This window comes from Simochromis diagramma, unplaced genomic scaffold (genome assembly GCF_900408965.1).
Source record: "Simochromis diagramma unplaced genomic scaffold, fSimDia1.1 OVJJ01000604.1, whole genome shotgun sequence".
Lineage (NCBI taxonomy): Eukaryota > Metazoa > Chordata > Actinopteri > Cichliformes > Cichlidae > Simochromis > Simochromis diagramma.
Window position 1 is genome coordinate 3,521,938 of NW_024387416.1, and position 26,161 is coordinate 3,548,098.

The following is a 26,161-nucleotide window of genomic DNA, read 5'->3' on the forward strand; positions in this document are numbered from 1 at the left end:
AAGGCAGTACGTTGTCATTTGTGTATTGTACTTGGAGACTGTATGGGGAAAAGGTCAAGAGGCTTTCATGTATTTCCTTTTCCTAGGACCCATGGTAAAGAAGTGCAGCCATATTCAGTGTAGACTACTCACAGCTTTGGAGCCACTGTTTCTGCTGTTGTATTAAAAATATGTACATTTTAAAAAGTGTCGTCACTGAACTTGAATGGCTGCTGAAAGGAGATGAAACCATGGGCTGAACTGTGTCACCGCCTGTTCATGTGACAGCTGATTTCAGAGGAATTCCCCGACCAAACTTTTACCCCGTTTACCTTTACCCTACAAGCAGTAGCGACGCTACGTCACAGCGCTTGGCTAGATCTCGCGATAGCTGCTGCGCATAAAAACCGCCACAGCCTGCTCGCGCAGTATCAGTCAGTTCATTGACCGTTTGGAAATAGTTCAGTTACTCGGTAAGTGTCCACTGGTATCTGTTTCATTATGTGTTTTAACTGCTGTTTAATACAGTTGCATTGCCTTTCTATCGGTAGAAGGTTCACTTGAGCGTTTATTATTATGTAGCTAACTATGAGAAACTTTAAAGAACCTAATACGGAAGTAACAACCTCCAGTTTATCTGCTGTAAAATGTCGTCATTCTACGTGTTTGTTGTTTTCTTGAACTAAATCGCATTTTCTTTGTCTGCAGGTTTATCTGGACAGAAATGGCAACCGCTGAAGTTATTCCAACTCAGGTGAGTTAGTTTTTGCCCTCAGGTACTGTAGTTTTAAGTACATTTCGTGAAACTATGCTTTCAAATGTCTTATGTGGTTTACAATTTTAAAACCGTGGGTTTACGCCGATAGCCCGTCACAAAATAGCACTCCGTAAAGGAGTTCGGAGACTTATACGTTAACTGTTTTCTTTCTGTTGGCTTTACAGAGTGTGGTGGAGAGGGTCGCCAGCCTTCCTCTGGTCAGCTCCACCTATGGCTTGGTGTCCAGTGTGTACTCCAGCACAAAGGACAACCACCCGTACATCAAGACTGTGTGTGAGGCCGCGGAGCAAGGAGTCCGCACCATCACCTCAGTGGCTCTCACCACTGCTTCACCCATCATCGACAAGCTGGAGCCTCAGAGTAAGAACCATTCGTCCGTCTGTAGGCGTGGTATTAGAGGTGGGAGGAGGTCAGAGTGAAACTGCAGGGATGATTAAACTGAGTCACGCTTTGTCTTTTCAAGTCAGGCCGTTGAGGCATTGCGACCTTTCACCCACTTGTTATAATCAGGCAGAAATAAGCATCATAGCTTCTGATGCGGTTTAGATTTTATACTTGTTTTACTTTTAAGCAACATTTACTTACTTTATTTAATCTTAAGCATTCTTTTGTTTTTTTTTTTCTTCTATAGTTGCCATGGCCAATGATCTTGCCTGTAAAGGTTTGGACAAGATTGAGAAAACCCTGCCGATTCTTCACCAGCCCTCTGAGCAGGTATGCATTGATTCATCAGCAAGCTCAGTTTCACAATGTGAAATGTGCTAATCTCCTCGGTTATCAGCCGTGACCTTTGTCCCATTTTTCACAATTGCTGTTTCCTCACAAACTTTAAACTCATCCTTTGCTGCAATCACTAAAATAAAAATGCATGTGGACCTCCCCAGATTGTGTCCAATGCCAAGGATGTAGTAACCACTGCTAAAGATGTCGTGACGGGCACAGTCTCAGACACTCTGACCAGCGTTGTGGAGAAAACCAGGGGCGCGGTGCACGGTGGGGTGGACAAGACCAAATCTGTCGTCAACGGCAGCGTGAGCACTGTACTGGAGAGCAGAGTGGCACGGCTCATCAGCAGCGGAGTCGACACAGCCCTGAGTACATCCGAGAGTCTGGTGGAGCAGTATTTACCTATGACTGAGGCTGAGCTGGGTGAGTGGAATCAAAAGACAAAGAAAAAAATGCCTCTATAGATTTTTCTTTAAATATTTAAGGAAATACTTCTAATGATTTACTTTTTACATATAATTTAAAAGGTGGATTTGTCTCCAGTTTGTTTTTCAGATAAACAGAATACAAATAAAAGCTAGCGAGATTAAGCTTGTGTGTGTAACAAGATGTGACAAAGTTCAGTTAGTGGTCCAGTTTCCAGAAAAGCTGACCGGATCACATTATGTGTGTAAATTTGCATTAGTGCCTTCATATAAAAAGAGCTGATCAGGCTGAGCTGTGGTGTTTTGAGGCTTATGAAACAGTCTTGATACTATGATTCTTTCAACTGATCTCTTCTCACGGTTGTGAACAAGTACAACTAATGTTTTTACACTTGTCCACACTTTAGGTTTTAAGAAAAAAAAAAAAAAAACAAGACAACTTTATATAGTTTGTTGTTTGACTGGGATTTTCCATGTTTCCCTGCCTTATAACAGAGCTGGAGGCAAAAACTGTGAAAAGCTTTGACAACAAGGAGCCGAGCTACTACGTCCGCCTGGGCTCTCTCTCCACCAAGCTCCGCAAGAGAGCGTACAGCAGAGCCATGGTCCAGATACGTGATCGCAAGCAGCGCTGCATGGAGTTCATTTCTGAGCTGAACTCCACTGTTGACCTGGTGGGCCTCCTACACACACACACACACACACACACACACACTCTAACATAATGAGCAAGCAACAAGATTCACAGGAAGGGACTTTTTTGTTTTTTGGAGGGGAGGTTATAACATTTACTCTTTTATTCCTGGATATCAAAGAAATGTCCATTATACAAACAACCAGTATGTTTTAACCCTTAAAAAGCGATGACACAACACATTCACTGACATCAGTAAACGCCACACTGTTTGCCAGCATCAGTCATCATGCCAATATTGGTTCATTGTATTATCCAGATGATAGAGCCATTCTGTCCTTTCACTGCTTTTGGACTTAAAAATAAAAAATAAACGTTTCCTGTGTTTTTCTTCAGATTGAGGTTGGCAGAAAGAACATTGACAGTGCTAACCAGATGGTGAACAAGAAGTTGAATTCCCTGGTTGCATGGAAGTCCAGTAGTCCAAACCACGAGAACTGTCATGAGGCAGAGGTAAAGATTTACATTGAGATAAAATATTATCCATAAGATTCACTTATGATAGACTACACAGCACTTATCTTATTCAATTAAAGTGGGAAAATAATGCAAATTTATTCAGATCTGTTCCTCTCCATCTATGCAGGTAATTGAGTCCCGCACTTTGACCCTAGCGCGTTCCCTCACCCAGCAGCTTCAGACCACCTGCCTTGTCCTCGTCTCCAGCCTGCAGGGTCTCCCCAACCACATCCAGCAGGAGGCGCTGTCCCTCGGCTACTCGGCCTCACAGGTGTACGCCAACTTCAGCAAAGCTAAGGTGCTGGGAGACCTGCCAGACACAGGGTTGACCAGCAGCAGAGTTCAGCTGAGCAAAATGAAAGAGTCCCTGGACAACGTCATGGATTATCTGATCAACAACACGCCACTCAACTGGCTGGTGGGACCTTTCTATCCACGGATGGCTCCCGAGCCCACTCCCATACCAGCATCGGAAGACAGCAGCACCTACACCACATCCTCCAGCTCTTCTACACAGGGACAGAGGGAGGAGCCCATGGAGGTGGAGATGGAATCCCTGTAGTGATCCATTACAATTTAAAGCTTAATATTCTGAATTTTGTGCCAATATTTGACAGCTTTGTATGCAAACTTTTACTTTATATTTTTTAAAATCTGAAATGTATTAGCACAGAACCTGAAATATGTAATTCCACAGTACCAAGAAAGTACATTTTATTAACTTGAGAATCTTGAACTTGAATTGCGCAATTAAAACTATTGCGCAATTTCATTCTCCACAATTATCATACAAATCATTTATCTAGAAAAATAAACCTGTGCTTGCTTCAGTATAAACGTGTGAAATCTGTTCAGAGTTTGCATCAAGTTATTGGGGACTAATACTTGCTTTTAGTTTTACTATCATGAAATGTGTGTAAGCCATTAACCTGTACACTGATGGCATTTAAAGACATTCCTAAATAGGTTAATTACCCAATAACACTGGTCCCCATTTGGTTTCTATTACACAACATTTACTCCGCGTGGTACATTTAAGGAAAAACAAACACCTCAACTGCACATTTGAAATACCATCATACAAATAATTTGGCACTTAGTCATGAATTAACACTTAATCTTTTATTATTAGTTTTAAAACCCACACAAATGCATTGTAAATACACTGTTCAGCTGAACACGTATAACAGAAACTTCTTGAAGTTAAATGTGTTTCTGAGCTCCATCTGGACAGACATCCTGGACACGGGGATATTTGGGTTTCTTCGGTCATCTGTCGCAGCCACTCCGCTGTGACAGATAATCTATCAGACTCTGAAAAGTGAAATAACAGTTTCAAATGGAGTTTCTATGTACAGTTTGTAATGAAGTGAGCCTTCTCCTACCGAGAGCTTCTTAATCTGGCACCGCGCCACGTCATCCAGCATGTCCCAGTTAATGTCATCTTTAGTCTCTTCAGAAAAGCTCACCATCTATGAAGAGAAACACTTGACTTGTGAAAAACATCAACAATGTCTAGAATCTGTTAAACCGCAGGACCTCAGGTCACATAAGGAACACTTTATTCAAAAATCTGACTCCATACACTGAACTCAAGAACAATGACAAACTCCTTAGTTTTAGGCCAAGTTTGACTCTGAAAGGCAGCACAAAGAAAAATGTAGAGAAAGAAAAAATAAAGTACCAGTCCCTGTGCTGTGGTTACAGTGATATGTGCAGTAGAGCCTGCTGTAGAACAGTGCAGATCACCAGCAGAGACCACAGACCTGCGGGTCAACACAGAACTCACATCAGTGCATTTTAATGAGAGCTGACAGTATTTGTACTCACCAACTATTTAAAAACAACGTAGGAGCTAAACTTCAGTTTAGAGCATTAAAAAAATAAAATAGTTTTAGCCAGAAACAAAACATATGCAGTACATGTTTCTGATCGAACAAAGGCGTCAAACAGACCTGAGTTTAAGTCTGGACTGGCTCAGCGGGGACGGGTCGTTGGTCTTGCAACTTGCCAAGCGGCGAGTTCTCTTGGTTATGACTGAGGAGGGTTTGCTGCAATTAGAGTGCTGGTGTTACAGCTGAACGGCCTTTCATTTTACCTGGTTGTTTGCATACTCCACTCCCCGTGTAGAACAAGTTTTTTCCATGCCAACTAAAAAGCAGCAATGGCCAACCCCACGTTTAAAAGTGCTTAGCGAGGGTTTTATGACCTGCTCAGACGGATGCTGGTGACCAACAAAAATTCAGTGAGGGGTTCTCTTGGGGGTCTTGGTATGTTACCAAGGTGGTACCATCAAAGAGTCAATATATCCTACTATATGTCATTTTCCTCTGATGATCTAAACTCTGTTCATAAACTAACGAGCTCCATTGATGTCATTAACTCCTGGGTATCTAGAAATCTGAGAACTCTTGGCAGGTGGAAGTAATGACAAACATACCAGTTAAGAAGAAAACCAGCTCAACTAACACTGGATAAGGCCTTGATCGGGTTCAGAGCAGTAAATAACCATGCACTATGTGACTTTGAGCCTAATCCTTACATGAGATTTCCAGTGCTGTTACTACAAACTAATGTCCTCGTCCTTTTAGTCTCCTTCACTCCCTAAACACAAAGACACAAAACAAGAAGACAGAAAATAAAGAAATGTAAACGATTGCTTTTATTCCCCAGAGATAGTGTTTTTTTTTTTATGAGGACTGGAAAGTTTAAAATCACAGTGACAGCCATGCCTGTGCAAATACACCTGCTGCATCACCCACCTTTGAGGTTTTGGATGAGACCCTGTGGGTTGGGGCAGACTGGTCTGGTGAATCAGTGGGTTTAGCTGCGAAAATACGAGTATAAATAATGGCAGCTAAACAAACCCAAAATAACTTGGAGAAATTGAGGTTTGTGTCTTTACCTATGACACGATCAATTGTTAACCTTACTGGACAAAATGGAAAAATGTAGTTTGATTTCACCTCTTTTACTGGTTATCTGTTTGCGGGGCTGGGGTACCTCACCACACTCATTCTGCAAAAGGTCCAAGTACAACATATGATTAATAAAAACAATAAAAAAATATAGACAGCAGATTATAACCAGAAACCCAACTCACCTTACTGGCTATTGATTCCTCACTGGCGAATTCCTCCTCTACAAGAGAAAACAGTCGGTAGTTGTTGTTCATGTAAGACGCTCAAACTAATAAAAGTCACAGAGGACTCACCGCTGATTAAATCCCCTATGAGGGTGTTTTGAAGAGAAGGAGGCATCTTCATCAGCTCCACTTTGAACACTTTTTCCACTGTGGCCAGCGTGTTCTCCATTTTGGCCTCCATCTCGTTTACGCGCTCTTGGGCTGTAAGGAAAGATGGATGGACGTCAGAAATGAAGTATGAAGCTTTACGTGGGTGCGGCTGCAGAGAGGCTGCACCTCACATTCCTTCTCAAACTGTTGGATGAATAGAGCCAGCTTGCTGCGTCGCATTTCCCGGCTCAGCTCTTCTTTACTCTGCACGCTTCTTGTGTTTTTCGTCCGCCGCGACGCCATCTCCCCACGCTGCTTCGGTGGACTCGAGTTTGCGATCAAATAACTAGACAGCAGAACACCTGACACCGCAGCACTTTTAATGAAGATATCCGTGCGCGCAGCGGGGTGGAAGTAATGAGGTTATTCTAGAGCTGACCGTGTTGCTTGGCGAAAGGATACACTTCACAGTGATCAGCCACAAAACTTGAACTAATGTTAAAGAAACTAACTGTAATCAGAATTTGCAACATTTTTTTTTTATTTCACCACTGGGTGGCAGTGTTTTACAAGACATTGTTTTATGAAATGGACATCCAGAAAAGTATTCACTTGATTTACTCAAGAGTTTGTAATTGTCACTTTTCAGATTTTCAGGTTTCACTTTAGAAGTTTGTTGAAAAACAGCAAACAAACCTCTGTGATTGTGACCTTTGTGAATCTGACATGTTCCAGATTCACAAATCTGACATGTTTATGTATAATCCGGATTATACATAACTTTCCATATGTATGTCTTACTCTCCAAAATTGTACAGGAAATCTGTCTTCAAAAAAACAGTCTTGGTCCAACACAACGGAAATAGGAAAAGCGAAAACACAAATAGGAAAAAACACGACGGAAGTGTGTCTGGGGAGACAAATGCGGTTTAGATCTAATAGCAAGAATCCTACTGCAGACCAAACATCCACCTCACAGCATTTGAAGAACTCCACCAATGAAGAACCTGGAAATGATGTCCAGCTTGTTCTCCGTGAGAATGTTCTATTATGTAGCACTGAAACACGTGGTAAATGCCTCCAGTCTCTTGAGCAAGATTGTCAAGCTCTGAGGACTGAAAATGTGTTGCTGAAAGAAAAAACGAATAAAACTACACTGCATATTTTCAGTGTAGGGTTGATATTCTTACTGGTTTACCAACATATACAATTCTCATGACAGATTTTCATTTTGTGGCTCCTTTTCTCAAGCTTAAGTCATGTTTAATATGTTTTTAGCAGTACATGGTAACGTTAATGAAGCTTAGAATGAACTTGTCCTTTGACTTTTTGGATTTTTATTTCAAAATTGACTCAAGCACTGTTTAAAAGCTTTTCAAACACAGTATCAGTGTGATGCATTGTAGACTGGTGCCAAGTCTAGTGTTGTGTCCTGACGGAGAATCCCTAACACAATCTCTACCATATGCATTTTGGAACAGCAGCTTTGAGAAGACTGTTTGCATCACAGATCGTTTAGAAATATTTCTAGAGAAACCAAGTAGATTGCTAGCCAGTGCTCAGTGTTACTGCTCGTACAAGTCACATCACACAGTAAAATATTTAATTGCAATTTGACCTCAAGGTTCCATTTGTTTCGTCTCCTCTGGATGGAAAAGATGAGATAAGATAACCTTTATTAGTCCCACACGTGGGAAATTTGTTTTGTCACAGCAGGAAGTGGACAGTGCAAAAGTAATGAAACAAAAATTAGAATATAATAAGAATAAATACCATACACTGTACGGAATAGAATAAAATAAAGTACTATATACAGTAGAATAAAATAGAATAAAATATACAATAGGATAAAAATAGAATACAAATGCTATATACAACTGAGTAAAAATACAACGATGCCAGAAAAGAGTATTGCACTTAGTGTTATTGCACATGTGTGGATGTGTGTGTTTGAGGAAAGACCTGCGAAATCTCTCCGCCCCACACCGTGGGTGCCGCAGCCACTGAAGGAGCTGCTCAGTGCTGTCAGAGTCTCCTGCATGGGGTGGGAGATGTTGTCCAACAGTGATGACAGCTTAGCCATCATTGTCCTGTCACTCACCACCTCCACTGGGTCCAGAGGGCATCCTAGAACAGAGCTGGCCCTTCGGATCAGCCTGTTCAGTCTCTTCCTGTCCCCGGCAGAGATGCTGCCACTCCAGCAGACCACACCGTAAAAGATGGCTGAGGCCACCACAGAGTCATAGAAGGTCTTCAGGAGTGGGCCCTCCACTCCAAACGACCTGAGTCTCCGCAGCAGGTACAGCCTGCTCTGCCCTTTCCTGTAGAGGGCGTCTGACTTATGAGTCCAGTCCAGTTTGTTGTACAGATGAACACCAAGGTACCTGTAGCTGTCCACAGTCTCGATGTCCATACCTTGGCTGTTCAGTGGTTGCAGTGGAGGATGTTTGTGCCTGCGGAAGTCTACCACCAGCTCCTTGGTTTTACTGGCTTTGATCTGAAGGTAGTTCAGCTGGCACCAGTCCACAAAGTCTTGGGTCAGTCCTCTGTACTCCTTGTCGTCCCCATCAGTGATGAGGCCGACTTTTGCAGAGTCATCAGAGAACTTCTGCAGGAAGCACTGGGTGGAGTTGTGGGAGAAATCTGCAGTGTAGATGGTGAAGAGGAACGGAGCCAGAACTGTTCCCTCTGGGGCCTCCGTACTGCAGACGACCCTGTCCGACACACAGCCCTGAGTTCTCACATACTGTGGTCAGTCGGTGAGGTAGTCCAAAATCCAGGTAGTGAGGTGATGGTCCACTCCAGAGATCTCCAGCTTGTCCTTCAGGACCGTGGGAAGAAAAGTGTTGAAGGCACTGGAGAAATCAAAGAACATGATTCTCACAGAACACCAGATGTCTAGCTTCTCTCAGGATACATATAAAAGAGTAATAGGAGTTCTCTGTCAACAGTACATGATCTTGCAAAGCACTGTCCCCATAACTTTCACAGACATAGACAGAGAAAATGATGTGACCTATCTAGACAAGATTGTGGGTGCATGTTGTGCGCTTACAAATGTATCTGAATCTGTGGTGCCCTTCCAGTGATGTAAATGAAAATGATGTGACTGATGATCTCAAACAACAAATACACATTATTAACTCTCACTTTTTGTTTGCTTATTGTGACTTGACTTTCGAAGGGAAAGCTTTACTTGTCCTACAAATATCAAAATAAGAGAATGGCAGATGCTCACTATTTTTTGATCTTCACATCCATCTCAAATGATTTCCACTAACCACATTTCATATTCCTGATTGACAGATACAGATCAGAATCAAAATCAGAAAAACAGTTTTATTGCCTTTGTCACTGAACAAACTCTACAAACTAGCCACTTGCTTCAGTAGCAAGGTGCTATATAAAACACTGAATTATATTAATAACAAAAATAGCATTAGCATAGCAATTTTAATTTAGGTTCGATGATCTTCCCCACTTGTGTGCGGCATTGGCAGAGGTTATGATACAGTTGGTCTTGCAGCAGTCAGAGGTGGGAAAGCTGGGTGGCCAGGATGATCTTTTGTAGATTTCTCTTTGTTATTTTGTTTAGAGTTGTTAAAAATGATGTCCTTGCTTTGCTGATACTCAACTTTCTTTGAAGACTCCTCACTTAGTATGGCCCACTTGCACTTCTTAGATGTAACAGCTATCTCTTCTTTTTTTCCACCGGTATGCTGCCATGTTTTTACTCAGATTACTGATTTTCTGAATGATAGACAGATCCTGGAGATATTCCAGTCTGGATTTAGGGTGAACCACAGCACAGAGACGGCTCTCCTAAAGGTTTTAAATGATCTTAGATGTAACTGGGACTCCCAAAAGCTCTCAGTCCTGGTGCTACTGGATCTAAGTGCAGCCTTTGATACAGTAGACCACGCTATTCTTTTAAACAGACTGAAACACATGGTGGGCCTCTCTGGTGCTGTACACAACTGGTTCACTTCCTATCTCTCTGACAGATCTTTTATGGTGAGTATGGATACATGCTCCTCTAAGATCCATAGAATGACATGTGGTGTGCCTCAAGGGTCGGTTCTAGGCCCTGTACTTTTTAATTTGTATATGCTCCCTCTCGGCGGTGTCATCAGGAGGCATGGAGTGAACTTTCACAGTTACGCTGATGACACGCAGCTGTACATCTCCGTGTCTCCTGATGACACCAGACCAATGGATGCCCTTTTTAACTGTATTCTAGATATAAGATCTTGGATGGCAGAAAACTTTTTACAGCTTAACCAGGACAAGACTGAAGTTTTAATCGTCGGTCCCGAGGCTCAGAGAGAGAAACTCTTGTCTAAATTAGAGGCATTTTCACTATGTCCTTCGCTACAAGTGAAAAACCTGGGTGTTGTTTTTGACTCTGAGCTTGGTTTTATCCCACATATTAAACATGTAACCAAAATTGGATTTTATCATCTAAAAAATATAGCCAGAGTCCGCCCTATTCTCTCTCGGGCCAACACAGAGATGCTGATGCATGCTTTTATTACCAGTCGCATTGATTACTGTAATGCCCTGCTCTCTGGTCTTCCTAAGAAGAATATTTCAACTTTACAACTTTTGCAAAACTCTGCAGCTCGTGTGCTGACGAAGACCAGAGGGCGGGCCCACATTACACCGGTTTTAGAATCGCTGCACTGGCTCCCCGTGTGTTTCAGGATCGATTTTAAAGTTCTTTTATTGGTTTTTAAATGTCTTAATGGTCTTGGGCTTTCTTATCTCTCAGATCTGCTTTTACCATATGAACCCTCGCGGACCCTGAGGTCCTCTGGTACTGGCCTTTTGATTGTCCCTAAAGTCAGGACACATACTCACGGAGAGGCAGCTTTTCAGTGGTATGGTCCTCGTCTGTGGAACAGCCTGCCGGAGGAGCTCAGGGCCGCAGAGAACGTACATGTTTTTAAGAACAGGCTCAAGACCCACCTTTTTAATTTAGCTTTTACTTAGCGTTTATTTATTTTATGCTTATTTATTCTATCCTGTTCTATTACTAATTTAGGCTTTACCTAATATTTATTGATTTTATTCTTATTCATTTTTTAATCTTCTTACTCTATTTCTATTTCTATTTTGTATCCTGTTCTTATTTATTTTATCGTTTTACCCTGTATATATCCTATTGTGCCATATCTCCAGTGTTTCCTCGGAGGGGGCTCTCTGCACCGGGGCTGTGATCGACCGTGGCTGCTGGGTTTCTGGGGGTCCTCTCAGCCTGGCTGGGGGGCTCCTTTGCCTCCCTCCGGCTCCCGGTGCAGACGGCTCCCTGTTATAGTGTTTCCTCACTTGGCTCATGCGAACCCAGCCCAATTTTTACCCAATTTTTACTCTTTAAGTGTGCGCGCGTGTGTGTGTGGGGGTGGGTGGGGGGTGGGTGGGGGGGAATATGTGTGTATCACATCATTTATGTTAATGAGAGTGTGGGGAGTGAGTTGGAGGGTGGGGTGGGCTGCTTTTAACTATGTAAAGCACTTTGTGCTACATTTTCTGTATGAAAAGTGCTTTATAAATACAGACTGATTGATTGATTGATTGATTGATTGATTGATTGATTGATTGATTGATTGATTGATTGATGTGCTGAGCAACACAGCTGACACATGCGAGCAGCTCTCACCAAGGCCAGCTGTGCAGTTACAGTGTGCTCCCAAGACAACCTGTCTTTTTCTCACTACTGCCCATGGCTTTAACTGCGGGTCATTAAGCCTTTGGGAATGTTGAACCTATAAATACAATTACAAATGTTAACAATCTTGGTTACGTACATCAAAAACGAAAAATTGCTACTGACAACCAGACACGCGCAAATATACAATCAACATCAAGCACTCATACAAAATGACTGTAGCAACAAAGATATTGATGATAAATATTAAGATAAATAGATAAAAATGTACCTATTTTGTACCTATCTTGTTATAGCTACAAATAAACATATAAGTATAAAAGGACAAGTATGTGGACAAATATATGTCGTGGTGTAAAAAAGTGAAAGGGTGCAGTGAGGCGTGTTTAATTCTGTTCCACATGTGTGGACCTGAACCAAGTGGATGAATTAAAGAGTCTGATAGCAGCGGGAAGGAACAACCTCCTCTAACATTCCCTCAGACAGCGAGGTTGTGGGAACCTGTTGCTGAAACTGCTCTTCAGATTTGTTCTTAGATGGGGGTGGGATATATTTAATAGATCACAAGCTTAACAGGCCTTTTTCTGAGCCACTGAGAAGTCAACTACCTTCCACTGGTCACGTGACACCTTAAATAACCAACATCCACACAACTTAACCTTGTAGCTGTGTGTAAAGTGAATGTGCTTTTTGTCTTTCATCAGTTCAGAAAAAAACATGACTGATTATTCTGACTACTATATATTTATCGATTCTGTGACACTTAAACTAATGTCTTGTTAAAGTTGGCAGAGATTATTTTGAAGCAGGGGATGTTGGGTGTCTCCTGAGCACACGATCACTGATCCACTGATCCAAATGCAAACAGCCCAAACACCCATTAAAGAAACAGGTCAGCTTCTAAGGTGCTCTATAGTTGTCTAATGCAGCAGTCCCCAACCCCCGGGCCATGGACCCAGTTTCTGGCAAATACCGGTGTTCTGACAAACCATCCTACTTTGGTAAAACGTCCTACCGTAAGTAGTTTATGCACTTTTCTGCTGTCACAGAGTAATTCCAGGACAAATTTTAGTAGGTATGATGGTTTGCCACTTAACTTTGCCCATCAGAGTATGCTTGTAGCTCATATTCATTCTCATATTTCTCATATTCTCATAAAGCCAGGAAGGTTTGCCACTTCACACTGGCCCTTTAAAAAAGATGTGTGTGAAATTTCATTTGGGGAGGGGGGATGGGACCCCTTTCTGCAAGCTGCACTACATGAGAGACATCTCCATTAAGAGGTAAGATAAAGATCAATATTTTACATGTTTTTAGTGAAATAAATGTATATAAATAATAAATATATCACCCCACTTTTCAGTATGTTTGTGTTGGTCTTTCACGTGGAATTCCAATAAAATTGATTCATGTTTTGTGGCTGTAATGTGACAAAATGTTCAAGGGGGCCGAATACTTTTGCAAGCCACTGTATGTGTGTGTATGTATATATATATATATATATATATATATATATATATATATATATATATATATATATATATATATGTAGTGTATATATATCTTTCAATTCAGTGCGAAGGAGAAAGTTTGTTAAATGTTTAAATTGTCCAGATACAATATTTTTGCTGCTGTAAAAGTTTGTCACATTTGAAATATAATTCTAATATAGCTGTTCTTAATGTATTTTCTTTAAAACCCAGTGTCTGTGTATGTGTGTGTGTGTGAGTAGGGGAGACCGGGGATAGTTGTAACATTTTTGACATTTCTGTCTGTAAATTGGAGCTCTTTTAAGGTAGTGGATTCAAAATGTAATACAAAGTATTTACATGTCTCTGCTATTAAATAGTGCAGCTATTTTCTCTGCAGCACAATTACCCATTGCATGGTATGGTCTCAAACACAAGGTGAAATGTTAAATTAACCCATAGTCTGGGTTAGTTGTAACATATCCCGGGGTGAAATGTAACACAATGAAATAAGGGTACTAACAAAATATTAACATGTAATCTTTGTTTATTCAACACATGAATGCACTTAGAGCCATTTATGTAGCTATGTGTGTGTGTGACAGAATGCAGAAATCTAACTTTTGAACATATTCCAACCCCCAAAAAGACAAATTCTGGAATTTCTGCAACTGAATATTTCATTAATTTTGGTTGGTCTTCCTTGAGTTTGGCCTCATTGGCTCAGTGGGCATTAACCTACAACTCTTGCACCAATTTTGAACATAACAATGAAGCTGAAAAAATTTAGTTGTTCACCAGCATCGCAATTCCATTACTTTTATCATGGCTTACCTTGGTGTGGTTTGGAAAGTGCTTCAGAAAGATGAGGAAATCTGTTTCTTGCACCCATCCTGACTTATTAGGCTCTGTCTCTTTATTCTGACATTTAACTAATTCAAAATATATTTCAATATTTATCTAAAACAAAAGTTTACTCTAAATTGATGTTGTACAGTAAAATTTTTTATGTTTTATCTCTAAAGTGTAAATATCTGGTTACAAATGTGAATATCCTGCTGTGTAGGCTACTGAAATCCCTCTTGTTTTGCATAGAAATATACTGAACAACATACAAAGCATAATATATAAAATAACATTTACCTGAGTTTTTTCTTTGAAAGAACCCTCTAATGTCCATTCTTATATTTCAGTACATAACTGAAACCGATTTAGTCGGGGAGGGTAAGAACTGAAAATATGAAATAAACACACGTAAGCTAAGACTCTCCAAAAAAAAAAAATAGCATTTGTTCGGCTTTTCATTTCGCCATTTGTTGATTCACTTGAAGAGCAAGTAACGTAATATTGGTCAAGTGATCAGTTTGATATCAATCTTTCGTGATGCACCGTCATATTTACATTATTTGTACGGTACGAATGATTTGCTTTGGTACCTGGTCAAACTTAAGCTCTCCTTAGTATGGCTGGCTCCGTCTGTCCAACAGCGCACTCACGGGCAGCAGCTGCCCCGCCCCCTCCCTCAGTCGCTTAGTGCCTGAGCTCGGATCATACCAATATCAGGGGGGGATTCACGCACAGTCGTAAATTCCCACAGTGTGCACTATGTGCTTCGAATATTGTGTGTACTTTTTGTTTTATACAGTTGTCAGCCAGGCATCTAACTATGAAAAAATTACACTCCAAAATACCCCGGGCTTCTGACAAAACAACCCGGGCTTAAGCCCAGTAAGCCACCCCCACGCTCCGCCCCTGCCTGTAACATTGGGATAGGCTAACTTTGCCTCCTATGAAACTTGGCAAAACATGAAAGCTAGAAAAAGGGAATCACACACAGAGAGAAGCGCTTTCCTGTTTTGTGTGTCTGTACATCAGTAGCAGATTCTTCTTCGTCTTTCACATCCTGATGGAGATTTATAATCCGGAGAACCACTTTACCCGCTCTGGAGGACCGTTTGTAAGTGTGAAAACAGACATTATCAGTCATTGTCCATCAGTACAGTGTCAAGTGTAGAACCTGTATTTGCAAATTGAATTGTGAGCTTTCAAATGATTAGGATGCACTATACTGCATAATCACCACTGGGGGGGGGGGGCACAATTTAGCCTTTAAACCTCAAGCAAACACATTTTAGTTCACATTAGGAAAGAAGGTATGTATTGATTTAAAAAGTATAAAAAACTGAAAAAATCAGTCAGATGGAGTTTTGTGAATGTAAAGTAAAGATTGAAATGACACAGGACCATACGTGTATCTCAGTGGCGGCTCCTGAAAAAAATCTCAGGGGGGGCAATTTTTATGATATCGACTAAAATGACCCATTTAATGAGTACATCAAACAACACAATTTTAATTTGTTGCTAGGTGATTAACTCATACAGTGATACCTCATGCCCACTAGATGGCAACACACAACAGAAAGCTTTCCTCTAGCTACATAAGTTACAGGTAGAAAGCGAAAGAAATTAGCATCCAGTAGCCTTTAAGCAAAAATGAATGTGTCCACTTACTCATTACTTAGGCTACATCAATCCAATGTTGTGTGGTGTAATCAAGCAACAATATAAAGCCGGCTGCATCATATAAATCAATATGCACAGCCTGTCAGCCACGACTTGCGCTGGAACCAACTCCGACAAAAAGTCCTGTTGTATGCTTTTGACTTCTCCTTCGTTGCCTGGGTTAGTTGAATTTCGGGCTTGTCAGGTCCCAACTCTTTAACTTGCAGTTTTTCTGCCATTGTCCTTCTGGCAAAAGGGTAGGTTAGAAGCGATCTAACCGAATTTGGGGGAGGCTGTGCCTCAACCGTTAACAATACCGCTGCCATCGTCTCTCTCTGACCTTATAGCTCACTTAGGCTACTGACTGAGGTAAAATTCTAGAACAGCAAATCTTCGCGCGTTTTCTGCAGGGGCGCAATTTTAAGCGCCCCCAAACCATTTAATTCAGCGACGCTGATAGGTCAAATATTTATTATTTTCCCCTGGCAACCATTTAATGATAGGCTATTTCGCTGCATATCAAGGGCGCTTTGACGAGCGCCCCAGAAGAAGAAAAACACCGTTTGTTGGTTGAACTTTAATGAGTCAGCTGGTGAAAATGTTAAAATACGCCTGGCTGTATATGGGCACACACATAGTAAAACTATCATTGATGAATTTTTTAAAAATATATATTTTTACTCCTCCACATTTGGGGGGGGCGGAGCCCGAGCGCCCCCTATGGGCCAGCCGCCACTGGTGTATCTACTAAACATCTCACGTTTGAACCTCTGTTCAAACGTTGATTCTGTGTATCTGGACGTAGCGGGCACGTTCAACCCTGGCTGAAACCGGACAACTGCGAAAAGAAATTTCCGGTGAAATGGAAAAAATATTGTCGACCGCCGTGTGATCCATTTATTTCAACAAAGTAACTGTATTCTGAATACCACCTTTTAAAACGGTAACTGTAACGGAATACAGTTACTAATATTTTGTATTCTAAATACGTAACGCCGGTACATGTATTCCGTTACTGTAACGGAATACAGTTACTAATATTTTGTATTCTAAATACGTAACGCCGGTACATGTATTCCGTTACTGCACAAGTCACAGGTCTGAGGACTTCCCCCGTTCAAAAGTGAAAAACAGAGCGGATATACTTGCTTGCTGATAGTGGTACTTGCTGGCCTTTCTCTCTGTCAGTTGTTGGTGATATTTATGATTTTAGCTGCAGTGAATTAGAAAGATGTCTGATGCTGTGAATTTCTCTCAGGAGCGTCTATAGAGAAATACCGTTTCTTTGGGAGAAGAGAGCATTGACGAAGGTGTGTAAAATTAAATGGCATCTCTGTGTTGCTGACATGCTACAGGGAGGCCTTTGCACTGCATCGCTCAACCGCTTCCTCAGCTCGGTGAGACAGACAGACTCCGACTCTGTGCACACTTTCTGAAGAAGAGTAAGTAAATCAATTTCACTTGACTTTTTTTTTTTTTACAGTTTGGGGAAATCTCTGTCGAGGCTGCCTTTTTGTCAGGTGACACCCTGGTTATTGCGATCAGAACACATTTAAATGGGGAGGGGGCTTTTGAGGATCGTTGAAACAGGCCGGGGAACTTTAATTTGGTTCAAAAATGTATTCCATCTTTTTTTTTGTATGTTACTGTGGTGGGTCTGCGTGGAAGAGTAACCCCTCTAAACAGGACAGAACGGTGGGGAGTCAAGGTAGTGGATAACTTTCTAAGGTTTCTTGTAAATAAATTATATTTAACAAAAACAAGGAAAAAACCGCGCTGGTAAGGAACAACTCAAAATATAACAATATAAAAGTAAAATTACAACAATCCAGCTGCGAGTAGACAGAGTGCGCACAAATAGTAAAAACACTAAAAGTCAAAGAAAGTCCGTTTAAAATACCAACAGCCACGCGTCCTCTTCAATCCTCCACGTACACTCAGAAAAATAAAGGTGCCAACTGGAACCAAAAGTGGTTCTTTAGACTGATGCAAAAGAAGAACCTTTTTTGGTGCCACAAAGAACCTTTCAAACAATGGTTCTTTGAATAAATAAATAAAAATCAAGAAATTCGATAACAGAATAAGAACAGAAGAGCAGCATCTCAAACTATTTTACTTCTTTCATTCTTTTTTTGTTTTTTGATTTTTAGATAGAAGTAAAATAGTTTTAAACAGGCGACTGAGGATGAGGTTAGCGCTATGAGGGTTGCCTACATGTCGATCCTGTGCTTTTCTTTCATAGACCAGTGTGTTATGTTATGTAATGTGTGAAGCAGATAAATAAACAAGAAATCATATTATTTGGTGACAACATTTAAACACAATGACTGCAAACCCGCAGGTTTTGACGATAGAGGGGAAAACAAATGCGAAAAAACTCTGCCTGCACACTTGTTTGCTTCTTGCCTTTCCCCCAAACTCCTTAGACTTTTGCTTCTTCAGACACACACAGACAGAGAGAGAGAGACTGGCTGCCCAGCCCCCTTCAGAAAGAAGCCACTTTCTCTGAAGCTTTGTCCACAAATAATTGTTGATCTTTGGTGCTTTGTATTTAATTTTAAAAAACTATACCGTGAACATGGGTTTAATAGTGCTCTGCACTAGAGGGTTAATTATTCTGAGAACTGCACATTAACCTCCATTAGTTTTTCCCAAATTTATATTAAAAGTAAACTTTCATATTTTTGACGTTTTTTTAATCGCCTACTTTTGGCGCAGATGCGCATTAAAGCTGGAAAAGATGACAAAAAAAGAACATTTTATTACATTTTATTAGCCTATTGGCGACTTTTCCAGGTTCTAGAACAAAAATTGGTGCATGGATTAATAAAATGAAAGATAACTGATGTGTGTTTTTATAATATTCATTTATTTATTTATGGGATTAAAAATACAAATAGGCCTACAAAGATACAAACTCCAACTGCCCATGTCATATTGAGGTAAGGCGGCTGGTTTCTCCATGTAAGCTCAGGCTCTGACGGTCTCGGTCACACACTGCTTTGCTTGCGATCCTCATTCTGGATGACCGCCGTCAGGACTCTTCTGAAGAATACGACAGCAAGCCTCTGTGTCCCTCTGTACAGCATGGCAACCAGCCCGTCAGTCTGGTCATAGTAGAGATGCAGGTGAAAGGAGCGCAGCTGCAGGACACACAGCTGTGCCCGATCACCGTCTCCATCCATTACGGCTTCAAACCAGAGGCGGAGGCAGACATTTGAAACACCCGGGGCTTAGCCCTAAAGGGTAGTATGCATGTGGGATTAGATGTGGGGTTAGAAATGACTGAAAGATTAATAGGCTCTGTTTTGAGTTTTGTTCAAAAAAGAATGACTTCATATAGGGAAAAATATATATCACATGTGCAGGACACCTTAAACTAGTTTTTTAATTAAGCAGCAAGGCAGAACAAAGTCGGGGCTGTATCAAGACACGAGGACTAAACCCCAATTCAACCAGACCCAGAACTGATCCGGAATTAAAACAGGACTACAACAGTTCAAAATCAGGACTACTTAGGACTTAACCAAGACAGAACCAGAATCAGAACTAGATGATAGTAGCACTAAAAATCATCATAGACCTGCACTACACTTATTTTTTTAATTCTACCAAAGTCCACTATTTAGATTGAGAAAAGTTTATATAATTATTTAGCCTTGTTGTGAAAACAAGCCTGCATAACTTAAATATAGAATTTGAAAAATAACAAACCTAAAAAGAATCACTAGGTACGAGATACATGAGTACCTATGATATGGTGATACTTTTGGTAAACAACCATTTGACTAACACGTGTGTCTCACCTGCTCTTGTTCATCTCTGTTCTGTCCTCATTCTCCATCTCCCTCTCTGTTCCTCTCTCTCCCTCTTTGTGCTGACAATCATCAAATATACCGTTGAAACCACATATTTACAAACTCTTCAGATCAAAACACAAACACTTTTTTAATTGTAACATCAAATCAGACTAAATGTTTATTTTTTTAGATTGATAAATATAAAAAACATATTTGTTAACTTTAAGAGTAAAGACAGAAATGATCTGTATTTCTTAATTGCAAATGGCACCAAATTGTATTCAAACTTGAGCCACACTTATGGAGCTCCACAGTTCTTTTCCTGGTGTTTTGGTTGACATCTCTGGATTTTCCCTTTTCAAAGAAACAGGCTCTGTGTTTTGCCTTATATGCATCCACAGGTGCGCCACCAATTTACTCACATGGACTCTACTAACCTATCAGAAGCTTCTTCAGCTCAGAATGGAATCGTCTGGAGTTTTCTTATTAATTAACAATAAACTTAGTGTACGTGTGCTCCTAAATTTGATGAAAGTGATAAAAAATAGACAGCTCTGTCTCTCTTTATTCTGACATTTAACTAATTCAAAAGATTTTTCAATATTTATTTATCCAAAACAAGTTTACTCTAAATTGATGTTGTACAGTAAAAATGTTTTATGTTTTCTCCCTAAAGTGTATGTAAATATCTGGTTACAAATGTGAATATCCTGCTGTGTACTGAAATCCCTCTTGTTTTGCATAGAAATATACTGAACAACATACAAAGCATAATATATAAAATAACATTTACCTGAGTTTTTTCTTTGAAAGAACCCTCTAATGTCCATTCTTATGTTTCAGTACATAACTGAAACCGATTTAGTCGGGGAGGGTAAGAACTGAAAATATGAAATAAACACACGTAAGCTAAGACTCTCTAAAAAAATAGCATTTGTTCAGCTTTTCATTTCGCCATTTGTTGATTCACTTGAAGAGCAAGTAAGGTAATATGGGTCAAGTGATCAGTTTGATATCAATCTTTCGTGATACACCGTCATATTTACATCATTTGTACGGTGCGAATGATTTGCTTTGGTATTTTGGACTTTGGACCTGGCTAGTGGTTATAATCAGGTGGAAATGGCTGAGAAGGATAAGATTAAAACTGCATTTTGTACCCCATTTGGTTTGTTTGAGTTCAACCGCATGCCGTTTGGTTTTGTGTAATGCACCCAGTACATTTCAGCGCCTGATGGAGCGTTTGTTTGGAGATTGCAGACATCAGTCGGTGCTTTTGTATTTGGATGATGTGATTGTTTTTTCATCCTCCGTGCAACAGCATTTGGAGCGGTTGGAAGAAATCTTCTCTCGTCTGGATAAAGAGGGGCTTAAAGTGAAACTCTCCAAGTGCCAGTTTTTCCAGAGGCAAGTGAAATATTTGGGGCATGTGGTGTCTGCTGAAGGAGTCTCTACTGATCCAGATAAAATAGCTGCAGTGCGGGATTGGAAAACGCCCAGCAATCTAGCAGAACTGCGTTCCTTTTTAGGATTTGCTAGTTATTATAGGAGATTCATAGCTGGTTTTTCACGCATGGCTGCTCCCTTGCATAGACTGGTCTCTGCACTCCTCCCTCCAGGTAGAAAAGGTAGGACCCCCCCAAAACCGTTATTGGATTCTTGGGATTTAGAGTGTGAACAAAGTTTTCATCAGTTCAAGGCTGCTCTGGTTTCTGCACCAGTGCTTGCTTTTGCTGATTTTCAGAAGCCATTTACATTGGAAGTAGATGCAAGCTATGGGGGTCTAGGGGCAGTGCTTTCCCAGGAGTATGAGGGTAAATTGCGGCCAATAGCTTTTGCCAGTCGGAGCTTAAAGCCTACAGAGAGGAATATGAGGAATTATAGTTCCATGAAGCTTGAGCTTGTAGCTCTCAAGTGGGCCGTCACTGAAAAGTTTAGGGAGTATCTTTTGGGTCATCGTTGCACTGTATTTACAGATAATAACCCACTAAGCCATCTGTCCACGGCAAAGCTAGGTGCCACAGAACAGAGGTGGGCATCAGAGCTGGCCGCTTTTGATTTGACCATAAAATACCGGCCTGGGGCTCAGAATGCTAATGCAGACGCACTGTCCCGCCTGCATGGAACTGTATGGAATTGGATGGTCCATTATCTAATGATATTGGAGTGCAGTGTGAGATGATTCCCAGTGTTCAGGCAGAGATAAGTGTTTTACCTGGTTGTTCTTTCTCTGATCTCTGTAGGTTACAGAAAACAAGACCCTGTGATTGGTCCTTTCTTAAAGTATTGGGAGGTGGCCAGGTTGCCAGATTCAAAGGAAAGAGATGGTCTTGGTAAGGGTTCGAGGGAATTGGTCCGTCAATGGGGGCGGATGAAACAAAGGGAGTCTGTGTTGTATCGCTGCACTCATACTCCTGATGGAGTGAGGGAGGTTGACCAGCTGGTGCTGCCACAGTGTTTACAGAGCCGCGTCCTTCGTTTACTCCACGATGAGCATGGCCATCAAGGGGTTGAGCGTACACTGCAGTTGGTGCGCTCGCGATATTATTGGCCGCACATGTATGCAGATATTGAGAGATGGTGCAGAGATTGTGAAAGGTGTGTTCTTTCTAAGGCTGTTGTACCAAAGATTAAAACCTTTATGGGTAGTATTTCTGCATCTCGGCCTCATGAAATTTTGGCAATTGATTTTACAGTACTTGAACCCTCAACTGATGGTAAAGAGAATATTTTGGTAATGACTGACATCTTTTCTAAATATACTCAGACTGTCCCTACAAAAGATCAGCGAGCCAGTACAGTGGCAGAGGCTTTAGTGAAGCATTGGTTTCATTTATTTGGGCCTCCAAGCCGTATACATTCTGATCAGGGGCGAAATTTTGAAAGCGCTTTGGTGCAACAGCTGTGTAAAATTTATAAGATAGAGAAGAGTCGGACGACACCCTATCATCCACAAGGTAATGGTCAATGTGAACGATTTAATCGTACACTTCATGACTTGCTGCGTGCCCTGCCTCCTGAACAAAAGCGCCGGTGACTGCGGCATCTCTCCCAAGTCACATATGCGTATAACACCACAGTACATCAGTCAACTGGTATGACTCCATATTACTTGATGTTCGGGCGAGAGCCACGGTTGCCAGTGGATTTTTGGTTGGGTGCTGGCAGTGAAGTTGATGAGGACGTCACTCTTGAAGAGTGGGTACAGGAACACCAAAAGTCCTTGGGTGCTGCATATGATGTTGTGCAGCAACGGTTAGAAAGGAGAAGGGTTCAGAGAGATTTGAATTCCTCTAAATGTGCTAGTCCTGATTTGGAGCAGGGCGATTTGGTGTATATGAGAAACCACTCTGTAAGAGGTCGCAATAAGATTCAAGATTTTTGGGATCCCACGCCCTTTCAAGTAGTGCGACCTCCTCCTGGTCAGTCGCTCCTGCTGGGCACACTGGTCCACTTCGACAAGTACATCGAACTGAGTTGAGAAACATTCCAATCAGGGAATTGGATGGAGACCAAGATGGTGGCCGACAAATGTCAAAACAGGATGATCTAACTGGAATGTTGGCCACAAAAAACAGTATGGTTGATGAAGTGGAACAGATGTTTACAGAACAGGGAGATGGGGGCGATTCTGCAGTGTTGGAGGAAGGGACGTTGAGTCCCACACATGTGGGGGTGCCCCATTTGGATTGTTCTGGGGACCTAGAACCTGGGGAGGAAGATGTTGCCAGCTTGGCGCAAGGGTCTCGTAGGTCAATGAGGAAGACTGCTGGACAGCACTCAAACCCATTTAAATTGCCACAATCCATTATAAAATGAGCAAAATGTTAAGTGTGCTCTCTTTTCAGCTCATCGTCGGGTCGCCGATGCTCTTTGAAGGGGGGGGGTTGTAACAAGTGTCACCTGGCAGTTTGTTGCTTTCTGCCAGGTGATTGGCTGAAGAGCTGTGAAAAGGTAGTGGGTGTGTGGGGTGAAGTGAGCGCTCTTCTGTGGAAAAAACCAGAGGCAATTAATTCACTCGGGTGCGAGTGGGTATACTGTCGGTAAGAGACTTTTGCCATTTTTGTTTGGATCGTTTGCTATTGCATGTGCCTATTTTTAATGTGTCATTGGACTTTTTTAGTGTGACCACGAATTTTAATAGAAGAATTGATCAAGCCCTAGATCGACTGCGCGCAGGGAAACTGATCAATATTATAGGTATATTGAGTGTTTGTTTTAGCTTCATGATTTTGAATGGTTTTATAAAATTGCTATTTTATTGGGTAATATTTTAATTGATAATGTTGTTTGTTTTTCAGCTGTGCTGTCTCTGCTGTCCTTTTTTCGTTCTTTTGATTGATTTGTAATTTTGTTTTGGTTAGTCCGTCCAGCCGTAGAGGCGGTTACTGATTGAGAGTAAGTTGTGTAAGGGCGGACTAACCTCCCTTTTGTTTTTTTGTTTAATTGTTTGTGCCACTTCCCTTTTTCTCCCAGATCACAGGCCATACATGGCACTGATTCCCAGCTGCGCTGAGACCCGAATTGTTTGCAGTGTGTGCCACGATTGCAGTGTCGCTAAGCGGGGTGTGACGGGTTGCGGTGTTGTTATTTTCGCACAGTTTGTGTGGTAAGTCTCGTGCAGCTGGGATATCAGCAGGATGTGTTGTAAGTCCTGTCTGGAAATGACTGGGAATTATTATGTCCAACTTATGTAATAAATAAACGATCAATTTATTTCTTTGCCCCGTTTACTCATCCCTTGTCCTCGGTTACATAAGGTTACATTTATCCTTTGTTTTAGGGTTTGATTGCTGCCTTCACCTCTCCGTGGCAAATCGCCCAACCTTAATTGGAGAATCAAGACGCCTGCCTAGTCGCTGTTTGAGGGCTCCTGCTCGGTGGAGCTGCTCTCTTGTCTTGTCTCTCTTTTTGGTCTCATCTTTTATTTTTGTGGAATTGTTTTTATTAAGTGGGCTAACATTTTTCTGGTGCGCCTGGTTTTATTGTATTTTATTCTGGATTGTTGCTTGTACCCACGCCTCGGTGATCGGGCTGGAGCGATCCTCTGCCCGCGTGTCGTGCTGGGAACTTTAAACCGCCTCAGTTGCCGATCTCAGCCTGTGCGGAGCCAGACTGGCTTGTGATCGAGGCCTGAACTATTGCCACCAGCACGAGTTGTAGTTTGATTTGTGGGATGTAAGCCTTCCAGTTTGGTGTGCATGTGTGATTTCCTTTATTAAAGCTATTAAAGATTGAAGTTTTAGTTTTTATGATATGTCGCGAGCCTGACGCTCAGAGTCCTTTTACTCTTTTAACGTATTGCTCTGTTTTATTTCAGTGAACAGAGGACGTGCCAGTGTCCCTGGGACCTCAGGTGGTGGGTCGTTTTCACACTTTCCTTTCACTATAAACAAAATTATTGATATTGGAGCCAACCTGCGTCGGTGTGCATCCTTGAATCTGTGCGGCCTCTCTTATTCCTTTAATCGATTTTTCTTAAATAGGAATTTCCTGGGGTGAAATTCCCCTTGGTGGCGTTGTCATTTTATTACCATTTCTTTTATAACCCCGCCGACCACTTGGTCACACTAATGTAGTGGCAGCAGGGCTCTGAGTATGTTGTTCACTCAATAGCAGGAAAATTGAGAGAGACACACACCAAAAATGGGATTTACGAAAAATGATAATTAAAAACACGGAAATGTAAAATAATTAATGTAAAATAATGTAATAATGTAAAAAATAATGTAAAAAAATGTAAAATAATTAATCATACATGTTTATAAAATGATAACAAATTAACAAGTTGTTTTTTCTATATATTTTTATTGAAATTTTTTATAGTACAATACAAACAAATGTTGAACACCCTCACATTCACACATCCATCCATACATCAGACCTGCCTACATCACATTCAAATGTAGAAATGAGCATAGTTCTCACAGTAATACAAAAATACAAGTTGTTGTCGATATTTATTTTTTATTCTATATGCATTTAATTGGATGAGAGCTTATTTCCGTTGCTTCCTTGTTTTCTTAAGTGTTTCATCTATCAGTTGGATTATAGGACTTTGACTTGCTATTTCCTGAGCCAAATTAGGCTAAGTTCACACTGCAGGTCTTGATGCTCAATTCCGATTTTTTGATCAAATCTGATTGTTTTTGTCTGCTTGTTCACACTACAAATAAAATGCGACAGCAAACGCGCTCTAGTGTGAACCATCAATGCGGCCCGCATGCGCTCTGTGTAGACCCAGAGCGAGAGAACGTGAGAGAGAGTTGGGGAGAGAGAGAGAGTTGGGGAGAGAGAGAGAGTTGGGGAGAGAGAGAGAGTTGGGGAGAGAGAGAGTAAGAGATCTATCTATCTGAGGGAGGCAGGCAGGCAGGCAGGCAGGCGAGTTTTGAGCAGAGGGAGGGAGGCAGGCAGGGCAGGCATGGG

At 41.3% G+C, this 26,161-nt stretch overlaps 2 protein-coding genes and 1 long non-coding RNA gene across 3 annotated transcripts; 2 read left to right on the forward strand and 1 right to left on the reverse strand.

The window, feature by feature from the left end:
• Positions 1-367: 367 nt before the first annotated feature.
• Positions 368-3,911, forward strand: plin2 (perilipin 2). The gene is made up of 8 exons (XM_040012322.1): positions 368-452; positions 688-733; positions 922-1,117; positions 1,389-1,471; positions 1,642-1,906; positions 2,404-2,582; positions 2,939-3,055; positions 3,189-3,911. The coding sequence occupies exons 2-8, from the start codon at positions 704-706 to the stop codon at positions 3,621-3,623; spliced, it is 1,305 nt and encodes a 434-aa protein (XP_039868256.1). The 5' UTR covers positions 368-452; positions 688-703; the 3' UTR covers positions 3,624-3,911.
• Positions 3,912-4,168: 257 nt separating this feature from the next.
• Positions 4,169-6,671, reverse strand: cdca9 (cell division cycle associated 9). Its single transcript, XM_040012324.1, has 10 exons — positions 6,488-6,671; positions 6,276-6,407; positions 6,165-6,202; positions 6,028-6,079; positions 5,824-5,888; positions 5,604-5,665; positions 5,017-5,112; positions 4,746-4,827; positions 4,447-4,533; positions 4,169-4,375 (listed from the first exon to the last, which is right to left on the reverse strand). Exons 1-10 carry the CDS (start codon positions 6,597-6,599, stop codon positions 4,331-4,333), a joined length of 771 nt encoding a protein of 256 aa, XP_039868258.1. The 5' UTR covers positions 6,600-6,671; the 3' UTR covers positions 4,169-4,330.
• A 15,693-nt stretch (positions 6,672-22,364) lies between these two features.
• On the forward strand, positions 22,365-25,108 carry LOC120721781. The gene is made up of 3 exons (XR_005693255.1): positions 22,365-23,935; positions 24,037-24,913; positions 25,056-25,108. It is a non-coding gene; the product is annotated as an uncharacterized LOC120721781 (long non-coding RNA).
• The last annotated feature ends 1,053 nt before the right edge of the window (positions 25,109-26,161 follow it).